Raw genomic sequence first — 23,252 nt, forward strand, 5'->3', positions numbered from 1 at the left:
CGAACCACTTTGGCGTGGGCAAATCTACCGTGGGGATTGCTGTCATTCAAGTAGCCCACGCAATCGTTGAGCAACTGCTCTCAAAGGTAGTGACTCTCGGAAATGTCCAGGTCATCATAGATGGCTTCGCGCAATGGGATTCCCAAACTGCGGTGGGGCTATAGATGGGACTCACATCCCTATCCTGGCACCAGCCCACCAGGCCAGCGAGTACATTAACCGAAAGGGCTACTTTTCAATGGTGCTGCAAGCTGTGGTGGACCATAGGGGACGTTTACCAACATCAACGTCGGGTGGGCGGGCAAGGTTCATGACGCGTGTGTTCAGGAACTCTGGTCTGTTTAGACGCCTCCAGGCAGGCACTTTCTTCCCGGACCACAAAATAACGGTTGGGGATGTGCAGATGCCTACAGTGATCCTCGGGGACCCGGCCTACCCGCTAATGCCCTGGCTCATGAAGCCCTATACAGGCGCCTTGGACAGTGAAAAGGAACTCTTCAACTACCGGCTGAGCAAGTGCAGAATGGTGGTGGAGTGTGCTTTCGGACGTCTCAAGGGAGATGGCGGACCTTACTGACTCGCTCGGACATCAGCGAAAGAATATCCCGTAGTTATTGCTGCTTGCTGTGTGCTCCACAATCTCTGTGAGAGCAAGGCGAGACCTTTTTGGCCGCTTGGGAGGTTGAGGCAAATCGCCTGGCTGCTGTTTACGATCAGCCAGACACCCGTGCTGAGAGAATATCCCAGCGGGAAGCGATATGCATCAGGGAGGCTTTGAAAGCGAGTTTCCTCGCAGAGCAGGGTAACCTGTGACTGTCCACTTGATTTTAAGAGAGCCTGATCATAAACCAAGTTTCCCCACTTCGAAGGACGTTTTAAAACTAAGGACATGTTTTAGTAATTAATAATAAATCTTTCGTTGACTTTGCATTTCTCTTTCTTCGTTGAAACATGGAAGCATTCTGTGCTGGTTAAGGTGTGCACTGATGGGTGGGTTTGCAGGAAGGGGCGAGGGGTGCCGTCTTTGGATAGGGGTTAACATGACGGCTGTGGGTTTGGGCGTTGGAAGGGGTGAGGGGTGTGGGGGAAGGGTGAGTATCTGCCCCTGGATGAGGTCTCTTTTTGGGGCTCAGGGCACCGGGGAGGATCGTGACTACGGTCCAAGTGCATGTGAAGGGAAGCCTGCCTTTACATTCGGGGATGGCAGGCACCAGGACCCTGCACAAGCATACACATCAAGGAAAGACCCGGGGCAGCATACACCACACAGACTGTCCCTGGTGCCTAGTGACTGCAGTCTGTGTGTGCCCTGCAGTTGACCCTGCAGCCAAGTCTGTAGCATGGCACTGTGGGCTATGCACTGAAATTACAATTCGCCCCCCCCCCACACACAGAACAACAGAAAGTCTTCTGACACCAGAAACGTGACGGAAACAGTCAGTAACACTAAACCGCTTTTAATAATGTAGTACACAGTGGGGGGTTTGAACTTGGAGTTGGGACTGGTTGATGCTGTAAGGAAAGAGCTTGTACAAATTTACAGCGCGAGAGTTGTCTCGAACATTATCGGTGTGCTGCGGTGCAGGGACAGTTCTCACGGCCCCTACCGCCCCTCCGTCTTGTCACTTTGGGTGAGGGGGGGACAGGACTTCTTGGCGTTGGAGGGCGGTTGCAGATGCACTGCAGGGGGGCTCTCTCCTCCTGACTGCGGTCTTGCAGAACATCTACAAGGCGCCGGAGCATGTCCATTTGCTCCCTCATTAGACCAAGCAGCGTTTGAGTCGCCTGCTGGTCTTCCTGCCGCCACCTATCCTCCCGTTCCAGGTGTGTGCGATGCTGCTGACACAGGCTCTCCCTCGACTGTCTCTGCTCTGCCGCCTCCGCTCTGGAGCTGGCCATCAGTTCCTGGAACATGTCGTCCCTAGTCTTTTTCTTTCGGCGTCTGATCTGAGCCAGCCTCTGCGAGGGGGATGCCGGGCAGTCTGGGAAGGAGCCGAAGCTGTGTGATGCGAAAAAGTAGGTGATTTCCTTGAACAAATACATGTTTGCCAACAGTAAACACAGTCTAGTCAGTTTCAGTTAAGAAGACCAAACAGGGAACCAAGTCTCAGGAGATCTCGGAACTAGTCCGAGATTTCGGAATACGCTCTCATTGGCGGCGCGATTGCACTGGATAGTGCACAAGCGAGGAGAGACAGCTGCATCCCTCTTGCACAAAGTCCTGGTAAGCCTTACAGTACAGAGTGCTTATCAGTTACTGCTTAGCTGTGCTCTCCTGCTGGAGGCAATGTGCAAAGCAGAAAAGATGACCGTTTTGCGGCACCTCCCGCCAGTGAACGGGAAAGATCCCTGTATGCTTTTCCTCTGTGGCCTGCAACACGTGGCTGTTAAGCGAGGGTCATTCTTATGCAAAGTAAAACTCTGTTAAGTGAGGTCATTCTTATGCAAAGTAAAACTCTGTTAAGCGAGGGTCATTCTTATGCAAAGTAAAAGTCTACCATGCACAATAGTAACAGTACACTAATTCCACTAATTAGATGCAGCACTTCCACAACGACATCACCCTGAGGCGTGTCAGGAGGACTCAGAGAGAGCGGATGCTCACAGAAGCCCTGCACAGACCAGGACCATACGCTGCCATGCTCGTCGAGGCGATGGTCCCCCTTTACCTGAGGATGGCCTGGCGCGGAAGAGTGTGCTTCAACGGAGCACCCAACAAGGCACCTCTACCACGGAACCTCCTGCTGAGGCTTTTCCAGCTGCTCTCTGAGAGCTTTTTTGAACTGTCCCCAGAGGACTATTGCTCCATTCCTATCTGTGTAGACCTGCTGTTTGTATAGTTTCATATTTAAAAATTTTTATATAGTATTTCTATTTTTTATATATATCCCTGTTTCTTAAAAAAATAAATGTTTCCCTGTTTGTAGCACTTACCGCCTGATCCTTCCCCTGATTCCGAGTCCGGGTTAACGGGCGGGGACGGTTGGTAGGGGATCTCTGTGAGGGTGATGAAGAGATCCTGGCTGTCAGGGAAAGCGGGAGTGGGTTCGATGTCGCCTGCGCCGTCCTCCAAAGACCCTTCCTCATCTTCCCCATCGGCGAACAGGGAGGAGGAACTGTCCCGGTACACTATTCCGTCCTCGGAGTCCACCGTCACTGGTGGGGCACTGGTGGCAGACCCACCTAGAATGGCATGCAGTGCCTCGTAGAAGCGGCATGTCTGGGGCTGGGCTCCGGAGCGTCCGTTTGCGCTCTGACTTTTGATACCCTTGTCTTAGGTCCTTCACTTTCACGCGGCACTGCATCGCATCCCGGCTGTATCCTTTGTCTTTCATGGCTTTAGAGACCTTCTCGAAGGTCTTCGCGTTCCGCTTGTTGGAGCGCAGCTCCGAGAGCACAGACTCCTCGCCCCACACAGCGATCAGATCCTGGACTTCCCGGTCAGTCCATGCTGGGGACCTCTTTCTATTCTGGGATTGCCCAGACTCCTCTGCTGGAGAGCTCTGCATCGTTGCAGGTGCTGCGGAGCTCGCCCCGATGTGCAACCAGAACGTCAGATTCAAACTGCCCAGACAGGAAAATGAATTCAAATTTTCGCGGGTCATTTCCTGTGTGGCTGGCCAGAGAATCCAAGCTCGGACTGCTGTCCAGAGCGTCAACAGAGTGGTGCACTGTGGGATAGCTCCCGGAGCTGCTAAGTTCGATTAGCATCCACACCAAGCCTAATTCGAGCTAGCAAGTGCGAATTTAGCGTTACTCCACCTGCCGGGGTGGAGTACCAAATTCGAACTAAAGAGCCCTCTAGTTCGAATTAAATGGCTTCCTGGTGTGGACGGTTGAGCGGTTAGTTCGAATTAACGCTGATAAATTCGAATTAAAGTCCTAGTGTAGACCAGGCCTGAGACAGTTATTGACCCCAGAAAGCTGGGCACCGTTCTGGGGTGTGGGAGGAACCACTCCCTTACAATCTGTTTTCCAAAGCCTTGCAATAACTGCAATTCCCCCAGGGTGGCTTGAGCACACGGTGCCTGGGCTCAGTCTCTGAAGGGGAACAGGGTCTAAAGTGGAGATCAATCTCTCCAGGTTGGGCTGGTCTGCCTAAGTCAAGTTGGCCTAGGCCAGTGGTCCCCAATGCGGTGCCCGCGGGCGCCATGGCGCCCACCGGGGCATCTATGTGCGCCCGCGTACTGGCCGGCGGAAAAGCATCTGCCAAAATGCCGCCAATAAGCAGTGTCATCCAGAGGCGTCGCCACTGAAATGACGCTGATTTTTGGTGGCAACGCCTATGGATGATGATGCTTGTCAGCGGCATTTCGGTGCCGACGCCTAATGACGTTGCCGCTTCTCAGCGGGATTTCGGCAGATGCTCATCCGCTGGCCATGGTCCTCAGTGGCTCGTCGTCTGGTGCCTGCCAGACGAAAAAGGTTGGGTACCACTGGCCTAGGCTATGGGAGTGGGAGGGCTGGGAGGAGCAGCCAGTCTCTCACTAGAGGGGCCTTACAGTTCATAGTAGTCCAGTCCCTGATTTTCATTGAGCTGCCTGGCATTTTGAGAGCCGTGGGCCCGTTACACTTGTGTCCATCTTGCTCAGGATGGGCTGATTCCCTCCCCCTCCCCCCAGGAAGGCACACATGACCAGGTCTGTGTATCCCACCAAGGGATTCGGAAAAGCCCCAAAGCGGCCTTGTTTGGCCAGCTTTAGTGGGTGGCGGCGGGGCGGGCTCATGACTCCATCACCCTGAGAGTAGGTGATAGAAATGGAATTTTCACTGGGCTACATCTAGTTGCTTTGGGCCTGGCTAACAGACCATTCCCCTCCTTGTGTCATTCTGGTGCTGCTGTGTTTGTCAGAGGCCCTTGAGTTCCCAGACCTTGCTCCGGCAGAGAGGGTGCATCTCACAGTGCCTTCTCCACATGGGGCTCTGGAACACCCTTCCCTCCTGGGTCTTCACAGCCTCAATGTAGTGCGCTTCGGTGCAAGCTGTAGGTGTCCTTTTTTTCTCCTAGGCTTTGCTGGGAGAGGTGGGGCACCAAGTGGGGATTAGCTGAGGGAATTAGTGACTTGTTTTGTTAGGGTACAGATAGTCTTTTCATAATTAGAGAGCAATTGATCCGAGTGTTGTAGGGTGCTCTGGGCCACACTGGTATCTTGACATTTATCTGGCTGTAATTTCCATGTTGCACAAGCCCCTGGGGCTAAGACAGGCACATCGTAAAAAACAGAAAGGGAAATTCAAACTTTAGTCAACCAAGTTTGCATGTGAGGCTTTTAACCAGGGAAGACCTGTTACTAAGCAACCGCATCTCTGCCAGTGAGATCATCAGTACAAAAACTGGTCGAACCATGTCTTTAGGGTGTTGCCTTGTGAGGTTTATAGAAAAGGAAGGCGCACATTTGTACATTTTTGGTGCAGAGGTGCCAGTTAGACCCTGCAGCGGTCAGTGTGAATAGACCTCCAGAGAGCAGAAGAATTATTTTTTCTTATTTTCTAGTGGTGAGTTTGCAGGAAACTTTTTTGTCTTTCTGATTCACATGTGCTCAAGACCTTTAACTTTCAAAAGATCTAACGTGTAACTTCCTTTATTTACAGGAAAAAGAATTGCTACCAAGTGTACCATGGCGTGGTGGAAGGGCTGGGTAAGTAGAGGAAATACTGGAATGTGAAACTCTCTGTACATGATTTTAGAGGCATATTGTCATGCCTCAGACAATATATAAATTCTGTGTGTAGAGACACAGTAAAATCCTTCCACTTACAAACTGACCACACCTGCTGCATGATCACTCGGTGTCCGTGTGTTTGATTGAGGAATTTGTTACATATGTTTGCTGGTTTTTAAGCAACAGGCTGGCACTGTTATTAGCTGGTTGCTTATGAGAGGGATTAGGTGGGTGGAGAATTTACTGAAGGACAGCTAAGCTGAGGAAGTGAGTTTTGCATTTAGTTCTGAGAACTGTGAACAATTTGGTCTGTCTTCTCCCTTGTGGGAGTGAGTTATATATTCTAGTTCCAGCGCCTGCAAACATTCAAACATTGTCATCAGCCTCTCGACTGGCCACCAGGCTGATTGTTCCAGCTGTGGTGGTAGGTCCTGGTCCTGGAAGGAGATGTGGTCTCAAGTAGCTATGCCATTGCCATGGACAGTTTTGAATATCAGTACGGGGAGCTGGACTCAATGGGGAGCCAGATTACAATGTTCCTTTAAAGTTCATATTACTTTGAAATGTATGTTTCAAATCTGGTCGAATGTCTGAATGGCTTTCACTGAGGCAGACTAGACTCATTCTGTACCTAAGGTCAAAAGTGGAGGGCAGCAACTGATAGTGTGTGTAATCTAGGCCCCACTGAAATTATAGTGTGACCTGAAGGCACTCAGTAGGGAATGGAATTGCTCACCCTGAACAGTCACCTACCAGCCACCAGAGTTACGAGGAGCCCTGTCCGCCGTAGAGCGGGTCAGAAACATTTTGATGACACATTTTCATTTGTTCCATTGGAAGCCTCCTGGCTTCTTGCCAGCTGGGCCATTCAGCTCTTCCAGAGCCCACCTAGCAGGCTAATGGGGAGTCAGGGAGATCCAGCTCCCCAGACTCTAAGGCACATGGCTCTTAGGCAGCTTAGGTTCTTGCACTTTCCAGGGTCTCTGGCTCTAGGGCAGCCTGTCAGGCAAACTGCCCCACAGCTGGGCAGAGAATAATTCCCTTCTGCAGAGAACTTCAGAGCTTTGGCTTTTGTTCCAAACTGGAATGAAACCAGATTCTGAAATCTCAAAATCCTCCACAGAATGGTGGTCCAGTTCTCCACCCAGCAATGGCCAGCCGTGTTCCAAACACCAGCGCCAAACTGTCATCATCCTTATGGGGTTTGTTTAGCTGTCTTCCATTAACTGTTTTGTCCCAAGGCCGCCTCCTCTCTCTACTGCCCAGTAGTTGGGCTCTATGGTTCTCATGTGATACAGATCCGTGTACACCTCAGATCATGCATCTCCTGGTGCTTTTACTCTATCCGGTATAAAATATGGAGAACAGTGAGGGCCAGGATTCTACTTCAAGTGGACAAAACATTTGCTCTGGTTTTTGACTGTGATTGTTACTGGTAGAGTTGATTGGAAAATGGACAAACCATTTCATGGAAAAATTTCAAATTTGTTTCCATTTCACAGGGTCCAAATGCAACAATTTTCTGTGTGGTTTTTTAATGTTTTCTCATTTTGCCCCCCTCATATTTCTCCATGAAACTATTGAAATGTCAGCATTCCTCTCCCCCCATTTCACCACCGGGTCCAAGAAGATGAATAATGGGGAGGAGGGACATGACTTTTTCCTTTTTTTCCCTTTGTTTTTTTTTATTTTTAATTTTGCTGCTCTGTCACTCTTCCAAAGTTGGAGGCACTTTGAAAAATGAGAGTGGAAAGAGGAAGCAAAGCACGGAACTGCAACCACTCCAGAGCCCAGGAGATTGTTCTTTTTAATCAATAAAAAAGTGGGGGAGGGAAACAAAGTTTGAATTTTCTTTTAGTTTTTGAAAAACAGAGTTGAAAATTTCAATTCAAAATACAAAATGTTTTTTTTTGTTTGTTTGTTTTTAGAAACTTTCCATTTAAAAAAATCCAGGCAAAACCCACATTTTCCCATGAAAAACTTAGGTTCTTGGACAAAACGCCACTTTTCAGTTAGAAGAAAATTAGTTTGGAAAATTGTAACTAGAGATGGTCACAAGTAAAAAAGCCTAAATTAGGAGCATGTCAGGTGGAGCAGATTCCTCTGCTTGCCTGTCTAATAGTCTTGCTCATTATGGCAGTGACACATACATTTACTCATTTCAGTCAGCTAGCTATGTGGAGTCACCTGGAAACAGGCGGCCAGATGAGTCTCAGACGGATTCTTGTCCTAACCTGATATGGCCACACCTTTCCCCTCCAGAGGCTATGACAGCCAGAGAACACAAATAGAAGACTTGGGTGGTTGTGAGTCATGCCTGATTCCTTCTAGCCAGAGCTGACTCAAATCCCTGATTGGGATTTTTTTTAAAAAGGGTCATTTAAATTTGTCTGCCTTGCCACCAAACCCCTAAACATTAAAACTCTCCTTTGCACTCCCCTAATCTTGGAGTCATGGTTCACCAACCTGGAGCACTCCCCAGGCTGCTCTAACTCACACTCAGGATGCTAACAGCCCACAGGGACTGAAGCTGCAGCCAACAGTGGAGCATCTCAATCTTGCCTTTTTTCTTTGCCCACATCACTTCTGCTAGTAGCAAAGAGCAAGGGGCGTCTTGATGTTGGTTATAAGGAACAGTGTGGTGATCCTTCAATCCAGGGTCAGGAATGCCAGCTGAACTGCCACCTTCCACCAGAAATATAGCACAAAGTGGCAGCCCCTCACTTGAGGATCTGGCCCTTCGCATGGCTCTGGAGGGCAGTGAAAAGGAGGACAATGAATTTGAATTTCATGCGGTGGCGAAATGGGAGTGGGAGGGCTGAGGAGACAATGCAATCAACAACAGGGAGGAAGATGTTTAGCAGGGCAGCTAACTTTGGGTGTCCATAGGGAGGTTGATGTAGGTATGAGAACGAGGATAAATAAAAACAGAGAAACAGCAATAAACCTAATAGTCAAACTATGGGCTAAGTAAACCTAACCCCAGTTAACTAAATCTAGACAGAGGAACCCCCTTGGCCCCTAATATAGAAGGAACCAAGCTTCACATACAAGGAAAATTATGTAAGTAACTCTCACTATTCCAACTGCTTACAGTCCTAGACTGTGTCTCAAAGTGTGCTAGATACAGGAGCATGGATGTACGCAGATAACTTTCCATCCACATGGATGTTTTCCTTTGTTTCTTCTGCACAGAGCTAGGCCACCCCAACAGCTGCTTTCAGGCAAATGTAGTCAGCTGGCAGGAACCTTCGATTCATAGAGAATAAGAACAGAAGGGACCATTATGATCATCTAGTGAGTCTGACCTCCTCTTGCGTGATATGGGCCATAGCATTTCACCTTGTGGTTCCTGCTTAAGTATGAATCCTTTCTGCTATTACCACTGGTGCAGCCTTGGCCTCCACACCTCTTTTCCTAGAGATTTACTGAGCAGTCCAAGTTCTTCCCACATACAATCTCTCTGCTGCCCACATCCTTCCAGCCCACAGCCTTCTCCAAGTGAGCCTTGCCAGGTAGAAGAGCTTGAGAAAGATTCCTCCAGGACTCACATGCCTGGTTTCCAGTGAGATTTTGCAAGGTCACCAGCATGCAGCTCCACCCTAGCATTACTATGGGCATGGTTCCCAGGCTCCTGCTCGGCAGATAGCGCTAACAAAAGCCGAGTAGGGGTGACTATTGGTTCCATTAGCTCTGCATTGGAAAACTGAGTCCAAGGTTGTCAATTGCCTTTCATGGAGAAAAAGAATGTAAATAAACACATCTGACTAGTCAAAGAAGACCACTGACTTCCCTTGTAAGGTTCGGGATAGGCTTGGAGGCAGATGGTCTGAAAGTCTAGCAAGATATGTCATGTTGCTTTCACAAAAGCAGTCTCCTAGACCTGAGTCCAGCTGATCTGGAAACTTTGGGGTCGTCTACATGGGCAAGTTTCACCAGTTATATTGAAATGGCTATCCCATATGGACTCCTAGTCTGGCACGAGTGCCTCTTTCAGGTTTAGCTTCAACCCTTTCCCAAGCAACATAAACTAACCGGAAAAGGCCCTCTTATACTGGAAGCTGTCCACCAGGGGGGTAATACCAGAACAACTGTATTGGTGTAAGTTCACACTTTTAGTTTACATCAAAAATCTTTCCCATGTGGACAAGGCCTAAAGCCCCAAATTATCTGGAGTTGGTGGGTAAATCGAAACCTGTCCCCAACTAGCTGCATTAGGTGAACCCTACACTGCAAGGCTGGGTTTGGGATGTTTGCATCACAAGGTTGAGATGTGTTAAAATGCTACGACTTAATAAAGAGTACAGGGAGGAGAGGGCTGGCCATTTCCCTGCGGCTTGCCCAAAGATCACCTCTAAGCCAGGACCCCAGGCCGTGCATGAAGGAAAGAGATTCTGGCTCAGATTTGCTAAACCTGAACTTCTCCAGTTTCATCCACCCTTGCAAAGTACACTGGTTCCTCTTGCTTGGCCTGTAGCGCTCCTTTGGTATGCCACACCCTGTGAAGCCAGTCATGCCAAACTCCACCTCAGTCAAGGAGCCAGCCAAGTAAAGCTATGACACAGAAAAGCCCATGTTTTCAACAGGGATAAGCCATGGAACAGATGAAGTTATGTGTAAAACTATCCTGCATGATAACACTCTGGTTATAGCAGCGGTATAGTATCACACACAAATACTCAACCCTGCTCATGATTTACATGATGCCTGGAAAACTGTGCTTAAAATGGCAAGCTATCACTTTAAGATCGAAGGGTTTCCAGGTCCTGCTTGCAGGATAGGGGCTCGGTAGGGAAGCTTGTGATCTGGGCTTGCAGAGTCAGTCTGCAGAAAGGCAACCAAGAAGAAGGTGGGGTGAGTTGTGCTGTTGTTTTAGGGAGCAGCCTGCTTTGTTTCTTTCTGTTTGGGGTCTTGTGTGTTATCGTTCTGGATTCTGAGAAATAAAGTTGTATTACATTGCAGCCTTTCCAGCAAGAGTATTTTGTGTGTTTATCTAACTTGTGCGTGTATATGTTGTGAACATAACAAGATACCACCTTTCAAGGCAACAGGAAAGTCCAGTTTCGATAGTCAGGTCTTTCTGCTGGGACTGCCATTAAGGAGTTAATGAGCACCTATTGCAATAGTGTAATTTGTGCTCTAGGTCCACCAGGACCTGGACTGAGCCCCATCAAACTAATTTCCCATGTGATACATAGTTGCCTTTTCTTACAGCGTGAAGAAGATGGCAGCTCAGTGAGAGGCACCCTGAGCTTTGACCCCACACCCGATGCCCAAGTTCTGTATAAAGCCATGAAAGGACTGGGTGAGTTGACTCTGTCTATTACCAGCCATGTATTCAAAACATTCTACACTTCAGTTATAGCATTAGCACAATTCCCTACAGAAAAGCACAGCTGTTTATGCCATCACGCGGGAATTCAGAAGCCAAGCTGCTCCAAAATGTGCCTAAATTCCCTCATTATCAGGGCAGTGAGCTTGGGAAGGTCAGATGGGTAATATCCTTGGGAGTTTTAGACATATCTTGCCTTATTCTCCTGTACAGTATGTTTACATCCTATCATTGTTCATTTCCAGGAACGGACGAACAGGCTATAATTGATGTCCTCACCAAAAGGAGTAATGCACAGCGTCAACAGATTGCCAGATCGTTCAAAGAACAGTTTGGAAAGGTTATCCAGAGAAAGGACGTTGTGTGTTTGTGTCACCCATTGGTCTATTGGCACTGGTGTTGTAGCCGTGTTCGTCCCAGGATATTAGAGAGACAAGGTGGGAATATCTTTTATTGGACCAACTTCTGTTGGCAACAGGGACTAGCTTTCAAGCTTACACAGACCTCTTGTCTCTCACCAACAGAAGCTGGGCCAATAAAATATTCCCTCACTCACCTTGTCTCTCTCTAGATATTTTATGGAAAGGTACAGAGGTGACGGGCACTGACACTACTACAACAATGCAAGTCTACCTTCTTAATGGAGTCCTGTGTTCTTGGGACCAAAGGGTCTATCTACTGCAGATATGCGTATAATTAATGGCCATGATGTTCTGCAGCATCCAGATTTCTTGTCCAACACCAGTCCCCTGATTTATTACCAGGCCTGGGCTGGCCAAAGCATGTGTGCATGAAGAGCAGAGCCGGTTGGAAAGCCACAAACTTCCCTATGGGAAATTTCAAGGGTTTGGATTTGTGGAAGGGTTGTGGGGATGAATTCTAGAATGTTTGTGAAATGCCCAGATATTGCAGTTATTGGCAGGGGCACTACAGAATTACCTAGACAGAGTCCACTTATAAGGGTGGCCTCCTGATCAGCCCATAGGTGCTTTTATAATAAGCCAGTCAGCATGACACTGTGCATCAGCTTTATTGCTGTAGCTCATCATGAGGGTTACAAATGAAGATTCAGGGAAAGTGATGTGCAACGCAGTGAGAATTGGATGCACTCTTCCCTTAATTAGATCTTTCGTGTTTAACAGGATCTTATTGCCAGCTTGAAGTCTGAACTGAGTGGCAAGTTTGAGAGACTCATCGTAGCCCTTATGTACTCACCATTCAAATACGATGCCAAGGAATTACATGATGCCCTGAAGGTAAATCAGTGACATGCTGCTTATTAAGTGGTAGCAGGAACACTGTGCTAATTTCCTGTGCTAATACAAGTGCTTAGTAACTGAACTGGATGAACCCTTTCCACGGTATCGTTTCTCAGCAGGCCAATGTTTATAGCAAATATTTGGTTGGATACGCTATTACAGCACGTCTTTAGTGGAAAGGGCACCCTTTAAAATATTATTTATGCCTTTGACTTGAGGCCAACAGCAGAACTGTGAAAAACTCCCTATTTCTGGTGAAGAATGATTGCTGAAAATTACAGCTCTCTGGTTTATTGCCACTTCTTGCTCTATAAAATTCCAAAGATCCTCTTCTTTCTGTCCAGACAGCCATGGCTCTGATCTAGGCCCTCCTCTGCTGTCTTGACAACCATAACCTCCTTCTCTCTCGGGCCTTCCCAACAATGTCAGGTCCCCACAAACACAGCTGCTAACATCATCATCCTCACCATCAGTGACCACATCACTACATTCTTTGAATCCCTCCAATGGCTCAAGTTCAAAGTTCTTGTCATCTCCTTCCAGGCCCATCACATAGGAATGGATATACTGGGTCACACAAAGTTCCACCTAGCCCAGTATCCTGTCTTCCAACACTGGCCAATGCCAGGTGCTCCAGAGGGAATGAACAGAGCAGGCAATCATCGAGTGATCCATCCCGTCACCCATTCCCATACTTCTGGCAAACAGAGGCTAGGGACACCATCCCTGTCCGTCCTGGCTAGTAACCATTGATGGACCTATCCTCTATGAACTTATACAGTTCTTTTTTGAACCCTGTTATAGTCTTGGCCTTCACAACATGCTCTGGTAAAGAGTTCCACAGGTTGATTGTGTGTTGTGTGAAAAAATACTTTCTTTTGTTTGTTTTAATCCTGCTGCCTGTTAATTTCATTTGGTGACCCCTAGTTCTTGTGTTTTGAGAAGGAATAAATAACACTTCCTTATTTATTTTCTCTGCACCAGTCATGATTATCATATCACCACCACCCCTGCCTTAGTAGTCTCTTTTCCAAGCTGAAAAGTCCCAGACTTATTAATCTCTCCTCATACAGAAGCCATTCCATATCCCTAATAATTTCTGTTGCCCTTTTGTGAACCTTTTCCAGTTCCAATACATCTCTTTTTGAGATGAGGCGACCACATCTGCATGCAGTATTCAAGATATGGGCATACCATGGATTTATATAGATGCAATGTGGTATTTTCTGTCTTATTATCTGTCCCTTTCTTAATGATTCCCAATATTCTGTTTGCTTTTTTGACTGCTGCTGCACATTGAGTGGATGTTTTCAGGGAACTATCCACAATGACTCCGAGATCTCTTTGTTGAGTGGTAACAGCTAATTTAAGACCCCATAATTTTATATGTATAGTTGGGATTGTGTTTTCCAATGTGCATTACTTTGCATTTATTCACAGTGAATTTCATCCGCCATTTTGTTGCCAAGTCACCCAGTTTTGCAAGATCCCTTTGTAATTGTTCGCAATCTGCTTGGAACTCACAACACATCCCTTGTTCCCTGTTGTCTACAACAAATTTGCTCTGCAAGAGAGGACATCATCAGCCGCTCATTCATCAGTTTCTAACACCAACATCCCTGCACCTCCTCCCAGCCTGTCCTTTGTGCATGGGAAGTCCTCCTTGGACCAATGCACAAGGCTACTCCCCTCTCCTCTTTCAAATCCCTAACCACTGGCATGAAGCCCATAAGAAATCAGCCAGTGATGATGACTGGAGGGGCAGGATAGGGTAATGTCTTCTTCCAAGTCAGAAGAGGTTGGTATGGGATATTTGCATCCCAAGGTTGTGATGTGGGACTTTATTTTTCTACTTCTGACAATTTGCAAAATTACCAGTAGGACAGCAGCTTATGAAAATTGTATGTAGGTGGCTAGATTTGATTGCATCACTCTCCTCACACCCTTCTAATGCCACTTGTCATCAAAAGCCTTGATGAATGCATTGTACATGGGCAGAGCCCCATAAAATCAACCTCAGCTCTAGGATTACTCAGAGGAGGGGTGAGCCTTAGCAAACAAATCTGTACTGAAACCGAACAAGTTGTGTGTGGTTCCTGGTTTCACAGTGACAATTTGTCACAGCTCGGCACACAGCCTATGGCAACCCTCAGACACTTTAACTTGAGGCCTAGTTTCTAAAGATAGCTTTAATTGCATGGCAAAATATTTTCTCCCACTCTTTTTTTCCTTTTCCACTTAAAGGGTCTAGGAACAAGCGAAGGTGTCATTATAGAGATCCTGGCATCACGGACAAAAGTGCAAATTAAAGAAATAATCAAAGCTTACAAAGAAGGTAAAGCAGCTTTTGCTACACTGTGTGTGATGGGAGCACTGCAAGGGTGTTTTGTGCGAATTGAATTAACTGCTAACATTTTGTGTAGTAAGATGGGATCTTTAAAAGAGCTCAGTGTTGACTTCCCAATGGAGTCAACAGGAGTTGGGCCTACGCTGGCTGCTTCTGAAAAAATCCCACATTTAAATGTCCCATCTAGTAACAGGCAAACCTCAAAGGTGTGATGGGTTTAGTTCATGTGGGTAGCAAGCAAACCGATGTTGGAGTTATGGAATCTTCCTGTCTATGGAGCGTTATTTGTTCACCAGTGTCCACTTTAGTTGGACATGCCCCAGTTGGGAATATGTCAAATTTATGTCCATGCCCATCCTTCGGTCCCTCAAGGCTCCAGGCTCTGGCCTTGAGAGAGGGTTTCAGAAAATAAGGCCCGGATTCCGTAAGGTACTTAATTAAATACATGCTTGGCTTTTGAGCATGCGCTTGGCCCCTTGACTTCATGGAACTACTGATGTCTTAAAATTAGACACTCTGCTGATGCACATTCCTGAGTCGGAGCTAAGTGAGCTGCTCACAGCCATATCTTTCCCTCAGGTTACCTTCTTGGGGCCTGCCAAGCATTCATTCGTCTCTGGAAGGCATGGTGACACCTCAGTGACTCACTGTGCCTTTCAGTGAGCACACATCACCCCTGCCTCTTTTTGCTCCTCTTTCCCTTGCAGAATATGGTTCTAACCTGGAAGAGGACATCAAATCGGACACAAGTGGCTACTTTGAGCGGATATTGGTTTGCCTCCTTCAGGTAAGGTTGTGATGAAAGAATGGGGAGCCAGGGCTCTTCATCTCCCCTTCTTCCAACTGGGGTTAGCAGTGAGTACAGGCCTTTTATTGCAAGCCCACCTGCTGCAGGTAGCCATCAGAATTACTAGATAAATCACCCCCACAGATAGACCCCCTGATCTAGATCTCTGCTTTAAAAGCTGATGCTGAGTCGAGAGTTCCTTTAGGCACTAGTAGTTAGCCTCCAAAGCTGCTTCTGTCAACTCAGCCACTGGGGGCACCATCCTACACACCATCCATTCCTATACAGCAACCAGGGCATTGCTCTCCAGCTAGTTTCAGAAGTGATGTACCCCAATTGCATTGTGCCCCCTTTCCATATCCTGCCCCACAATCTTCAGAGAGCATCTACACACATCAGAATTATTGACCTGAGTTAAGCAATAGCAACAGATTGGCTCCTCATCATATGAGTGGTTTTAGCCAATCACCAACCAGGATTTTTCTCTTGTAGTGTACGTAACAATATGGCTTCCCTACCTTGCAGGGATGAAGGGCTGGGAGGATGAATTAATCCATCTGTAAAGTGCTTTGAGATCCTCATGCAGGCAGCATTGTAGGAAAACAAATAACTGTGTTTCCATTGTACCCTCCTAGGGTGAGAGGGATGATCCAAGATGCTATGTGGATTCTGCGATGGTGCTTCAGGACGCAGAGGTATTTCTAAAAAGTGACCGGTCCTTTACCATAACACTGATTCTTATGGTGTGACCTGGTAGGGAATGGAATTACTCACCCTGCTGTAACAATTAGTTACTGTCCCAGTTTAAACAAAGGCAGCGGTGTGAAAGGGTCTAGCTCGCCTGGCAGGAAGTGGCACTGTAAAATCGGTTATCCAAGCAGTGCCCCAGCACACATCCAGCAGGAGAGGAATTGCTGCTTTGCACCAAGTCGCATGAACCCCTCCTCTGTGAGATCCATGCCTCAAACGTCACTGGGAGCTGTAACTGATGTATTTCAATCACAGGCTCTTTACGCTGCTGGGGAGAAGATACGGGGCACTGACGAGATCCAGTTCATCACGATCCTGTGCACCAGGAGCGCCACCCACTTGCTGAGAGGTACAGAGCAGGGGGTTGCATTCCTATGCACAGCAGCGGCTTCCAAAATGAGAAAGCATCCCCTACAGAAAGCAGAGGCGAGGCCAACCGGGACGCCCAAAGTTAGGCAGCTAAATCCACATTTAAGGAACTAAATACACACCCTGACTTTTATTCAGAGGTGTTGAGCATCCAGAAGCTCCCATTCACTTTGGTGGGTGATCTGAGCGCTCAACACATCTGCAAATCAGTCCATTTACTGAAGATTCAGATACTATAGAGACAGGTGTGTTAGACAAAGATGGCTGGAGAGAGAGACCAGGTGGGTGAGGTAATATCTTTCACTGGACCAACATCTGCTGGAAGGCACAAGTTTTTGAGTTTCATGGAGTTCTTCCTCAGGTCTGGAGATGGTAATCACCTTGTCACCTTCTCCAGACCCAAGGAAGAGCTCTGTGATGCTCAAAAGCTTGTCCCTTCCACCAACAGAAGTTGGTCCAATAAAAGATATCATATCAGAGAGAGTGTGTGTCACTTTCTAAAATGCATTACAACATGCTGTTCATACCTGTGGCATTGTTCTATGTTGAAGAATCACAACACACCCAGGTGGAATCTCTGCACCAGGCTCCTAAGAACATGATAGATATTAGTGACAGAGGGAAGTAAGACTTCAGACCGTCCCCTGAGCAGCATAGAGCTGCCAGTGACCACAGACTGTTCAGCCAAACAGGCTTTGTTACATTGGCTGTTATGCCCAGGTTCATAATAGGCCAGTCACCCAGTGCAAATTTAGACCATGTGCCTACAGCAGGTGAACCTGAACTTGGCTTCTGAGGCCTCTTGCTAGGAATCTGAGGCCAACTCCCTCTTACATTTCCAATTATAACCTCACAGAATCCATTCAGTATTGCTGACCTCGAGAGATCAAAAATCATGAGTTTAAAAAAAAAATCAAATTGTTGATCAGAGAAGGGCTGGAGGGTAAATAATCTGAGATCCACTCACCTAATGAAATGCATCATGGTTCACATGCACACATTGCACTTATATTACTTTTAAAGGTCATATTAAAGAACATTAAACCTCTATCAATCATTCATATAAGTGATAATGTCACAGTAAAAACAATATGGGTTTGGTTTAGCCTTTTGTAAGAAGCAGCTCTTCCCTGATTTCCCGCCACCGCTCTGAGAGCTGAGTAATGGTATCCATTTAAAATTCAGTTCATTTCAACTTTGTTCCAGCTCAACTTATTTCTGATATAGGCCTGAGCTGAGGAGGTCATCTCCAATCTGTTAGTGTCTTTCACTGTAGTATCTAAGCACTGAGGTTAGAGGAGATAAGCTTGAACGCTGCTGAGGTTTAAATTTGAAGCTCACTGTATTACACAGAACCATAGGGTTAGAAGGGACTGTAAGGGTCATCTAGTCTAATCCCTTGCAGTTGCAGGATTTGTTGCGTCTCAACCATCCAAGACAGATGGCTGCCCAGCCTTGTTTTGAAAACTTCCAGTGAAGGAGATTCCATGGCTTCCCTAATACACAGCTCTTCTTTAATGGCTAGCTCTGTATGCAGGTCTAGAAGTCAAACTTGAGGCTTAATAGTTCTGCACTTTCAGTGTCTACGCTCTACAGAGAGAGAAAACAAATCTTCACTGCTGTGGTTGAACATGAACTTTTTGCAGGAATCTGAGTAAACCCAAAGATCTTGGAATTTACCTCTGAATTTTTGCTTATGGTTTTCTCACTTAGTGGTTTGTTTCTTTTTGCATGGAGGAAAACAACAAGTTCCAAGCTTCCCCTGGTGTTTTTCCCCATCCAAAAACTGAAGGCCCACAAGCAACCCAGATCTTGTGTTAGTTCAGTGTTACTTCGGCTCCCTGAGCCAGTGACAGCAGCAAACACAAAACTGAATGCTAGAGCCATGCATATCCCTCTGGAACCTGATTTAGATCAATAGCCAAAGACAGGGATTAAGGGCCAGATTTCCAAATGAATATAGATCATTGGGGTTAGAAGAGACCTTAGGAGATCAGCTAGTCCAGCCCTGTGCTCAATGCAGGACTGATCCCCAACTAAATCCCCAAATGGCCCCCTCAAGGGTTGAGCTCACAACCTGGGGTTTAGTAGGCCAATGCTCAAACCACTGAGCTATCCCTCCCCACAATGAGCCAGCCTGTATTTCCATATGCAAGCCAGTAATTACATACACCAGCGCCCATCTTCGTGCATTCTTACCCATCATATGCACATGCGGATACTTACTTGGTTTATGTGGTGCCAGCATTTTTGTTTCTCATTTTTGGACCTGATCTAAAGTCACTGAAGTCAATGGGAATCAGGCCATCCACTTCTGTGGGCTTTGGGTCAGGCCCCTCAGAAGTGCAACCAGTGGAAACAAGGCACAAAATGCCTGGGGAATTGTTTGGTCTGGATGTAAAAGTCCTTTGTTTGTTGTTTCCCACAGTCTTTGATGAATACCAGAAGCTTGCCAGTAAAAGCCTAGAAGACAGCATCCGGAGTGAAACCCATGGCTCGCTAGAAGACGCCATGCTGGCTATTGGTAGGGGACACAGGACACCCTTACTCTTGTCTACACATCTCTTCTACTGCGGTAGTGGGCAAAGCACATCCATCCCATAATACCGGGGCACTTCTTAGCTGCCATGATCCCATGGGGCTGTTTAGAGAAGGCGATAGGGAGTTGAATTATTATCATCTGCTGTCCCTGGGTTAGACCGATCCCAAGCACTAACTGAACGTTCTCCTGTGTCTAGTGAAATGCACAAGGAACATCCACAGTTACTTCGCAGAGCGGCTGTATCATGCCTTGAAGGTAAGACTGTTATAGTACAGGCTGTTCAGAGCGGGCCTGCGTCTCCTCTCGCTTCAGTCTGAAGCACTGAAGGGGCAGTGGGGTAAAACTGGTGCAAATGAGAGCAGAGTCAGGCCCAGCCCCTTTGGAAGAAGAGGGACATGTAGGGTTGAAGTCCTGAAGGAGCTTACTTCTGTGGAGTTGAGACTGGCACAAGGAATCCAGTTCCGCCCTCAGCTGCATAAGTGCAACTCCTATGGAGGTCATCGGATTTGCACTTGGTATAAATTCGGGCTGGGTTTTGCCCCTAGTGGTGGTTAAATTGTTCTGGTACCAATAAGTTTGCTGGGTTTTAGGATGCATTTTTCTCAGTGACATTAAAACAAACAAAAGAAGTCTAGGGGGAAGTGCATGAAAATCCCTGAAGCCTTTGAGGCTGAATGTGTCAGTGCTAAAGGGGCTCTTTAGCCCACTGATCATAGATGTAACAAAGAAATGTGGGGTCTATGCAGTCCCCCTCAGTGGAAGACTGCAAATGAGAGAGGCTTCCCCCAAGTTTTTTGCTACTGATGAATATCACCTTCATACGGGTAAAGGACTAAACAGATTGGCTGGAGCCCTGGGCAGATGCTCTGAAACGCTATCATGCTTAGCTGTGCTGTATGCACCAATAAACCTCCGTTCTTGCTTGCAACACTGCAGGTCTCTGGCTCCTGAGTTTTTCATGCACAAAGATTGGCAGTCACACCAAACTGCAGGATGGGTTTTGTGACATGAATAGTGGGCCACCAGGGTGAGAGGCAGAGATGTGCTAAATTCATTCCCAGCAGCATCTGAAACCTGATCTCCTCCATCTTGGACCAACTTGCAAACACTAAATCTGCCTTCTCTTCTCCCCACCCCCATCCTGAAAAAGAGAGAACATGAGATCATGCTAATACCCAGCGAAGTGATAAATGTGTCATTGCAGGGGGCAGGCACTTGTGATGGGACCCTCATAAGGGTCATCGTTTCCAGGAGCGAAATTGACTTAAACCTCATCAAGGCTGAGTTCCTAAAGATCGCAGGCAAATCCCTCTCCACCATGATTCTGGTAAGCAACAGTTTTGTTGTTGTTATGAATCACTGACATGCCTTTCTGGTACATCCATCACCATGGTGTCTGGGTGCTGTCATAAGTGTTCTGGGTGAAGGACTACCCCCCAGTAAGATTGTGACTCTCCCCTTCATAAGTCCTCCGAAAAGAGTCAAACTCCAGAGGGAATTGGGGATCCCTCCTTGACCATTAGGGAAACACCTGCCTGAGCAGATGAGTTATGGAATGTCACCTGCAGGTGATAGGACTTGTGCTCAGACTAGTTGCTGATGGAAGCTGGTTCTACTGCCATAGGCTCTGCACCAACCAAGCTCTGCTCCCACGTGCTTTGAGCTCCGCTAGCTGAAGCACTGTGGTTGAACGCAGCTGCTGTCTGCTGTCCTAGCTCCCTTCCAGCCCCTGTGTGGTTCAGCACATGTTGCCCATTCTGCCCTAGTTCCTCTGTCAAGCTGAACACCACCAGCTGGCCTAGCAGAGCAGTTTGGAGCCAGCAGGGGCAAAACAGTCACTCATTTAATCTCTGTGGTTTTGCAGCCACGGGGGATGGTGCCAAGGGTGGGGTTTTGCAGAGGGCCGTGGCCCTGTTTGGATTGGTCAGAAATATTGCAGGCAGAGCTTTCTGCCTGTCCTCTCCCACGCAGAGCCAAGGGGCATGGAAATCTCTTGGGCCAACTCCTCCAGGGCGATTACATCCATGTTGCTCTGTCATAGATCCTAGCGAGAGCCCCGTCCAGCTGCTCCCTAGGGCTGCAGCAAAGGGAATGCCAGGCTCTGGATTGCCCAGAGTTTTAAGCCTCTGGAGCCTAAATAGAGTCCAACCATTGCCCCAATGCTGGGTTCCCTAGGCACACTCTCAGAACACAGATCTTCTCTCTGGCACCTCCCGTGGGGAGCTGGAACCAGCTGTCCTGTTCCTCGCCCCTGGGCACAACGGTGACTCTTCAGACTCCGGTGTGTTTAGACACGCCCTCTCCCAGAACTTCATCCCAAAGGTGTTTGGCTTAACTCGTTCAGGGGCACGTGGCAGCTGTGAACACACACTTTGCACAGAGTCTAACGCATTGACGCTTTTCTTCTTAATCATGTAAAGCACAAGAGGGCACAGATCATATAAAACAATAAACACCAGATGCCAGTCCCTGCCTGTTTCCTTTCCACTCTAGGGTGTCCTTTGGGCTGGGGGAGAGAGCCTTGCATTGTCCAGAGGCCTTCTGGGTGAACTGGAGGAAAAATTGCTATGGTGATATATGCTAACTGGGGATCTGGCCCATATATTGTGTGTGACAGGTCTAGAAACTGAACATTTTCCAATCCCCCATCCAACCACCAAATGCTTTGGAGTGGGATTCTTTTGGTTTCCAAGCTGGTTGCTCATCCCTAGTAAAAAGCCCCATTGTACAATGGGGTTAAAATCGCAGCGTTCTCCCATTCTGTCATTATGGTTTGTTCCCTTCCCCTGTGCAAATAGCACAGAGGCCCCCACGAGCAGTCCCCTGGGAAATCTTTCTGTAATTAAGGTCCCTTCTTCTAATCTCCATTGTCAGTATCTGTCATGTTGATTAATGATCGGTCGTCGAGGGTCCTGACTGAATAATAATTCCTGCTGAGACGTTGCAGTAGGTCCCCCAAAATACCCAGAGAGGATGAAATGAGCATCTCATCACTTTCTCGTTAACACTCCCCTTGACAGAGACTGAGAGATGTGTCTGTTTCCTAAAAACTTGACTTACGAAGCACATTGACTAAGGAAGAGTTCTACGCTGCCAGCGATCACGAGGGCACTAAAACTTCGGTGGTGCAATGTGATAATCAGTGATGGACGTAGATTGAGCAGCCAGCCAGTCCATTTTAAGGATGCACTGTAGGCCCTTGATCTGTAAGCAACAATGCTCTATGCCCCTTTGGGATTTGAAGTGGCGATGATACAAATTTGATGCTTCACAACTAAGTGCTCCACCCTTTCTCTGCCAGTGAGTGGGGAGAATGATGCGTAAATGCTCAGGCAGTTTGAACCTTGAGTACAACGGGCTTGAGTCTACTTTTCATTTACATGATTTTTTACTCCTGAGTTACTCCATTGACTTAGTGGAGTTAGTCCTGATTGGTTGCAAACCAATATAAGCGAGAGGAGAATTGGGCTCAATATATTACCATTAGGCCTGTTTCTCCTCTCACTTACAATGGGGTGTAAATCAGGAATAAATCCATTGAAGTAAATGGAGTCTGTCTTTCTCAAAGCCCTTGTCAGATGTGAGTTTATCCTATGGAGCTAGAATGCTAGCATGGTCCTCCATGTGCCATTCTATTTTTATTCTTCCCTCTGTCAGGAGGACACGAGTGGCGATTACAAGACAGCCTTGCTGAATCTCTGTGGCAGTGATAAATGAAGAAATCTGAAGGGAAAAGGCAAGATGTTGAAATGGAGGCACGGAAAATGTTGGCAATGAATAAGTGTCTGGGAATGAATGTCTAGAAAATCCCTAGCGCTGAATAAATAGAAAATGGAAAATCTGCTTAGAGGCTAAGATTTTTAAAGGAATCTATGTGATCTGGGTACCCAATAAAGAGCTAGTCAGGAATTTTTCAACAAAACATTTTCACAGGAAAATGCCAATTTGTCAGAATTGAAACTGTTCACAAAACAGTCCATTTCAACTCAATTATTTTTTAATTTCAAAGTTATCAAAACATCCCATTTTGACACTTTCAAAACAAAAGTTCTGGTGTTTTGACTTGAAATTGCTTTTTTCATTTTGAAATTGGGGTAAATTTAGACTAAAAACAGGTTTGAAATAAAAATGAAACATCTTGGAAGGCTTCAATTGACCTGAACCATTCCTCCCACCCCTCCAAGCCCGCTTCATGAGCGTTTT

The 23,252-nt window shown here is 47.0% G+C and overlaps 1 protein-coding gene across 3 annotated transcripts in view; it reads left to right on the plus strand.

The window, feature by feature from the left end:
- The window catches only part of ANXA8L1 (annexin A8 like 1), a 39,591-nt gene extending 16,731 nt beyond the window's left edge, over positions 1 to 22,860 (plus strand). For 2 of the 3 annotated variants that reach the window (XM_039482648.1, XM_039482645.1), the window contains 12 exons: positions 5,593 to 5,639; positions 10,878 to 10,968; positions 11,241 to 11,335; positions 12,138 to 12,251; positions 14,499 to 14,589; positions 15,309 to 15,388; positions 16,024 to 16,083; positions 16,394 to 16,487; positions 18,936 to 19,031; positions 19,246 to 19,304; positions 20,254 to 20,376; positions 22,707 to 22,860. In XM_039482648.1, the coding sequence (XP_039338582.1) occupies positions 5,619 to 5,639; positions 10,878 to 10,968; positions 11,241 to 11,335; positions 12,138 to 12,251; positions 14,499 to 14,589; positions 15,309 to 15,388; positions 16,024 to 16,083; positions 16,394 to 16,487; positions 18,936 to 19,031; positions 19,246 to 19,304; positions 20,254 to 20,376; positions 22,707 to 22,766 (984 nt within the window). In that variant the 5' untranslated portion in view covers positions 5,593 to 5,618 and the 3' untranslated portion in view covers positions 22,767 to 22,860. Of the gene's footprint in view, positions 1 to 5,376; positions 5,497 to 5,592; positions 5,640 to 10,877; positions 10,969 to 11,240; positions 11,336 to 12,137; positions 12,252 to 14,498; positions 14,590 to 15,308; positions 15,389 to 16,023; positions 16,084 to 16,393; positions 16,488 to 18,935; positions 19,032 to 19,245; positions 19,305 to 20,253; positions 20,377 to 22,706 lie in introns of those variants that run through there. The other variant, XM_039482647.1, reaches the window with a different exon arrangement.
- The last annotated feature ends 392 nt before the right edge of the window (positions 22,861 to 23,252 follow it).

Source organism: Mauremys reevesii, linkage group 7 (genome assembly GCF_016161935.1).
Source record: "Mauremys reevesii isolate NIE-2019 linkage group 7, ASM1616193v1, whole genome shotgun sequence".
In the NCBI taxonomy this organism is placed as follows: Eukaryota; Metazoa; Chordata; order Testudines; family Geoemydidae; genus Mauremys; species Mauremys reevesii.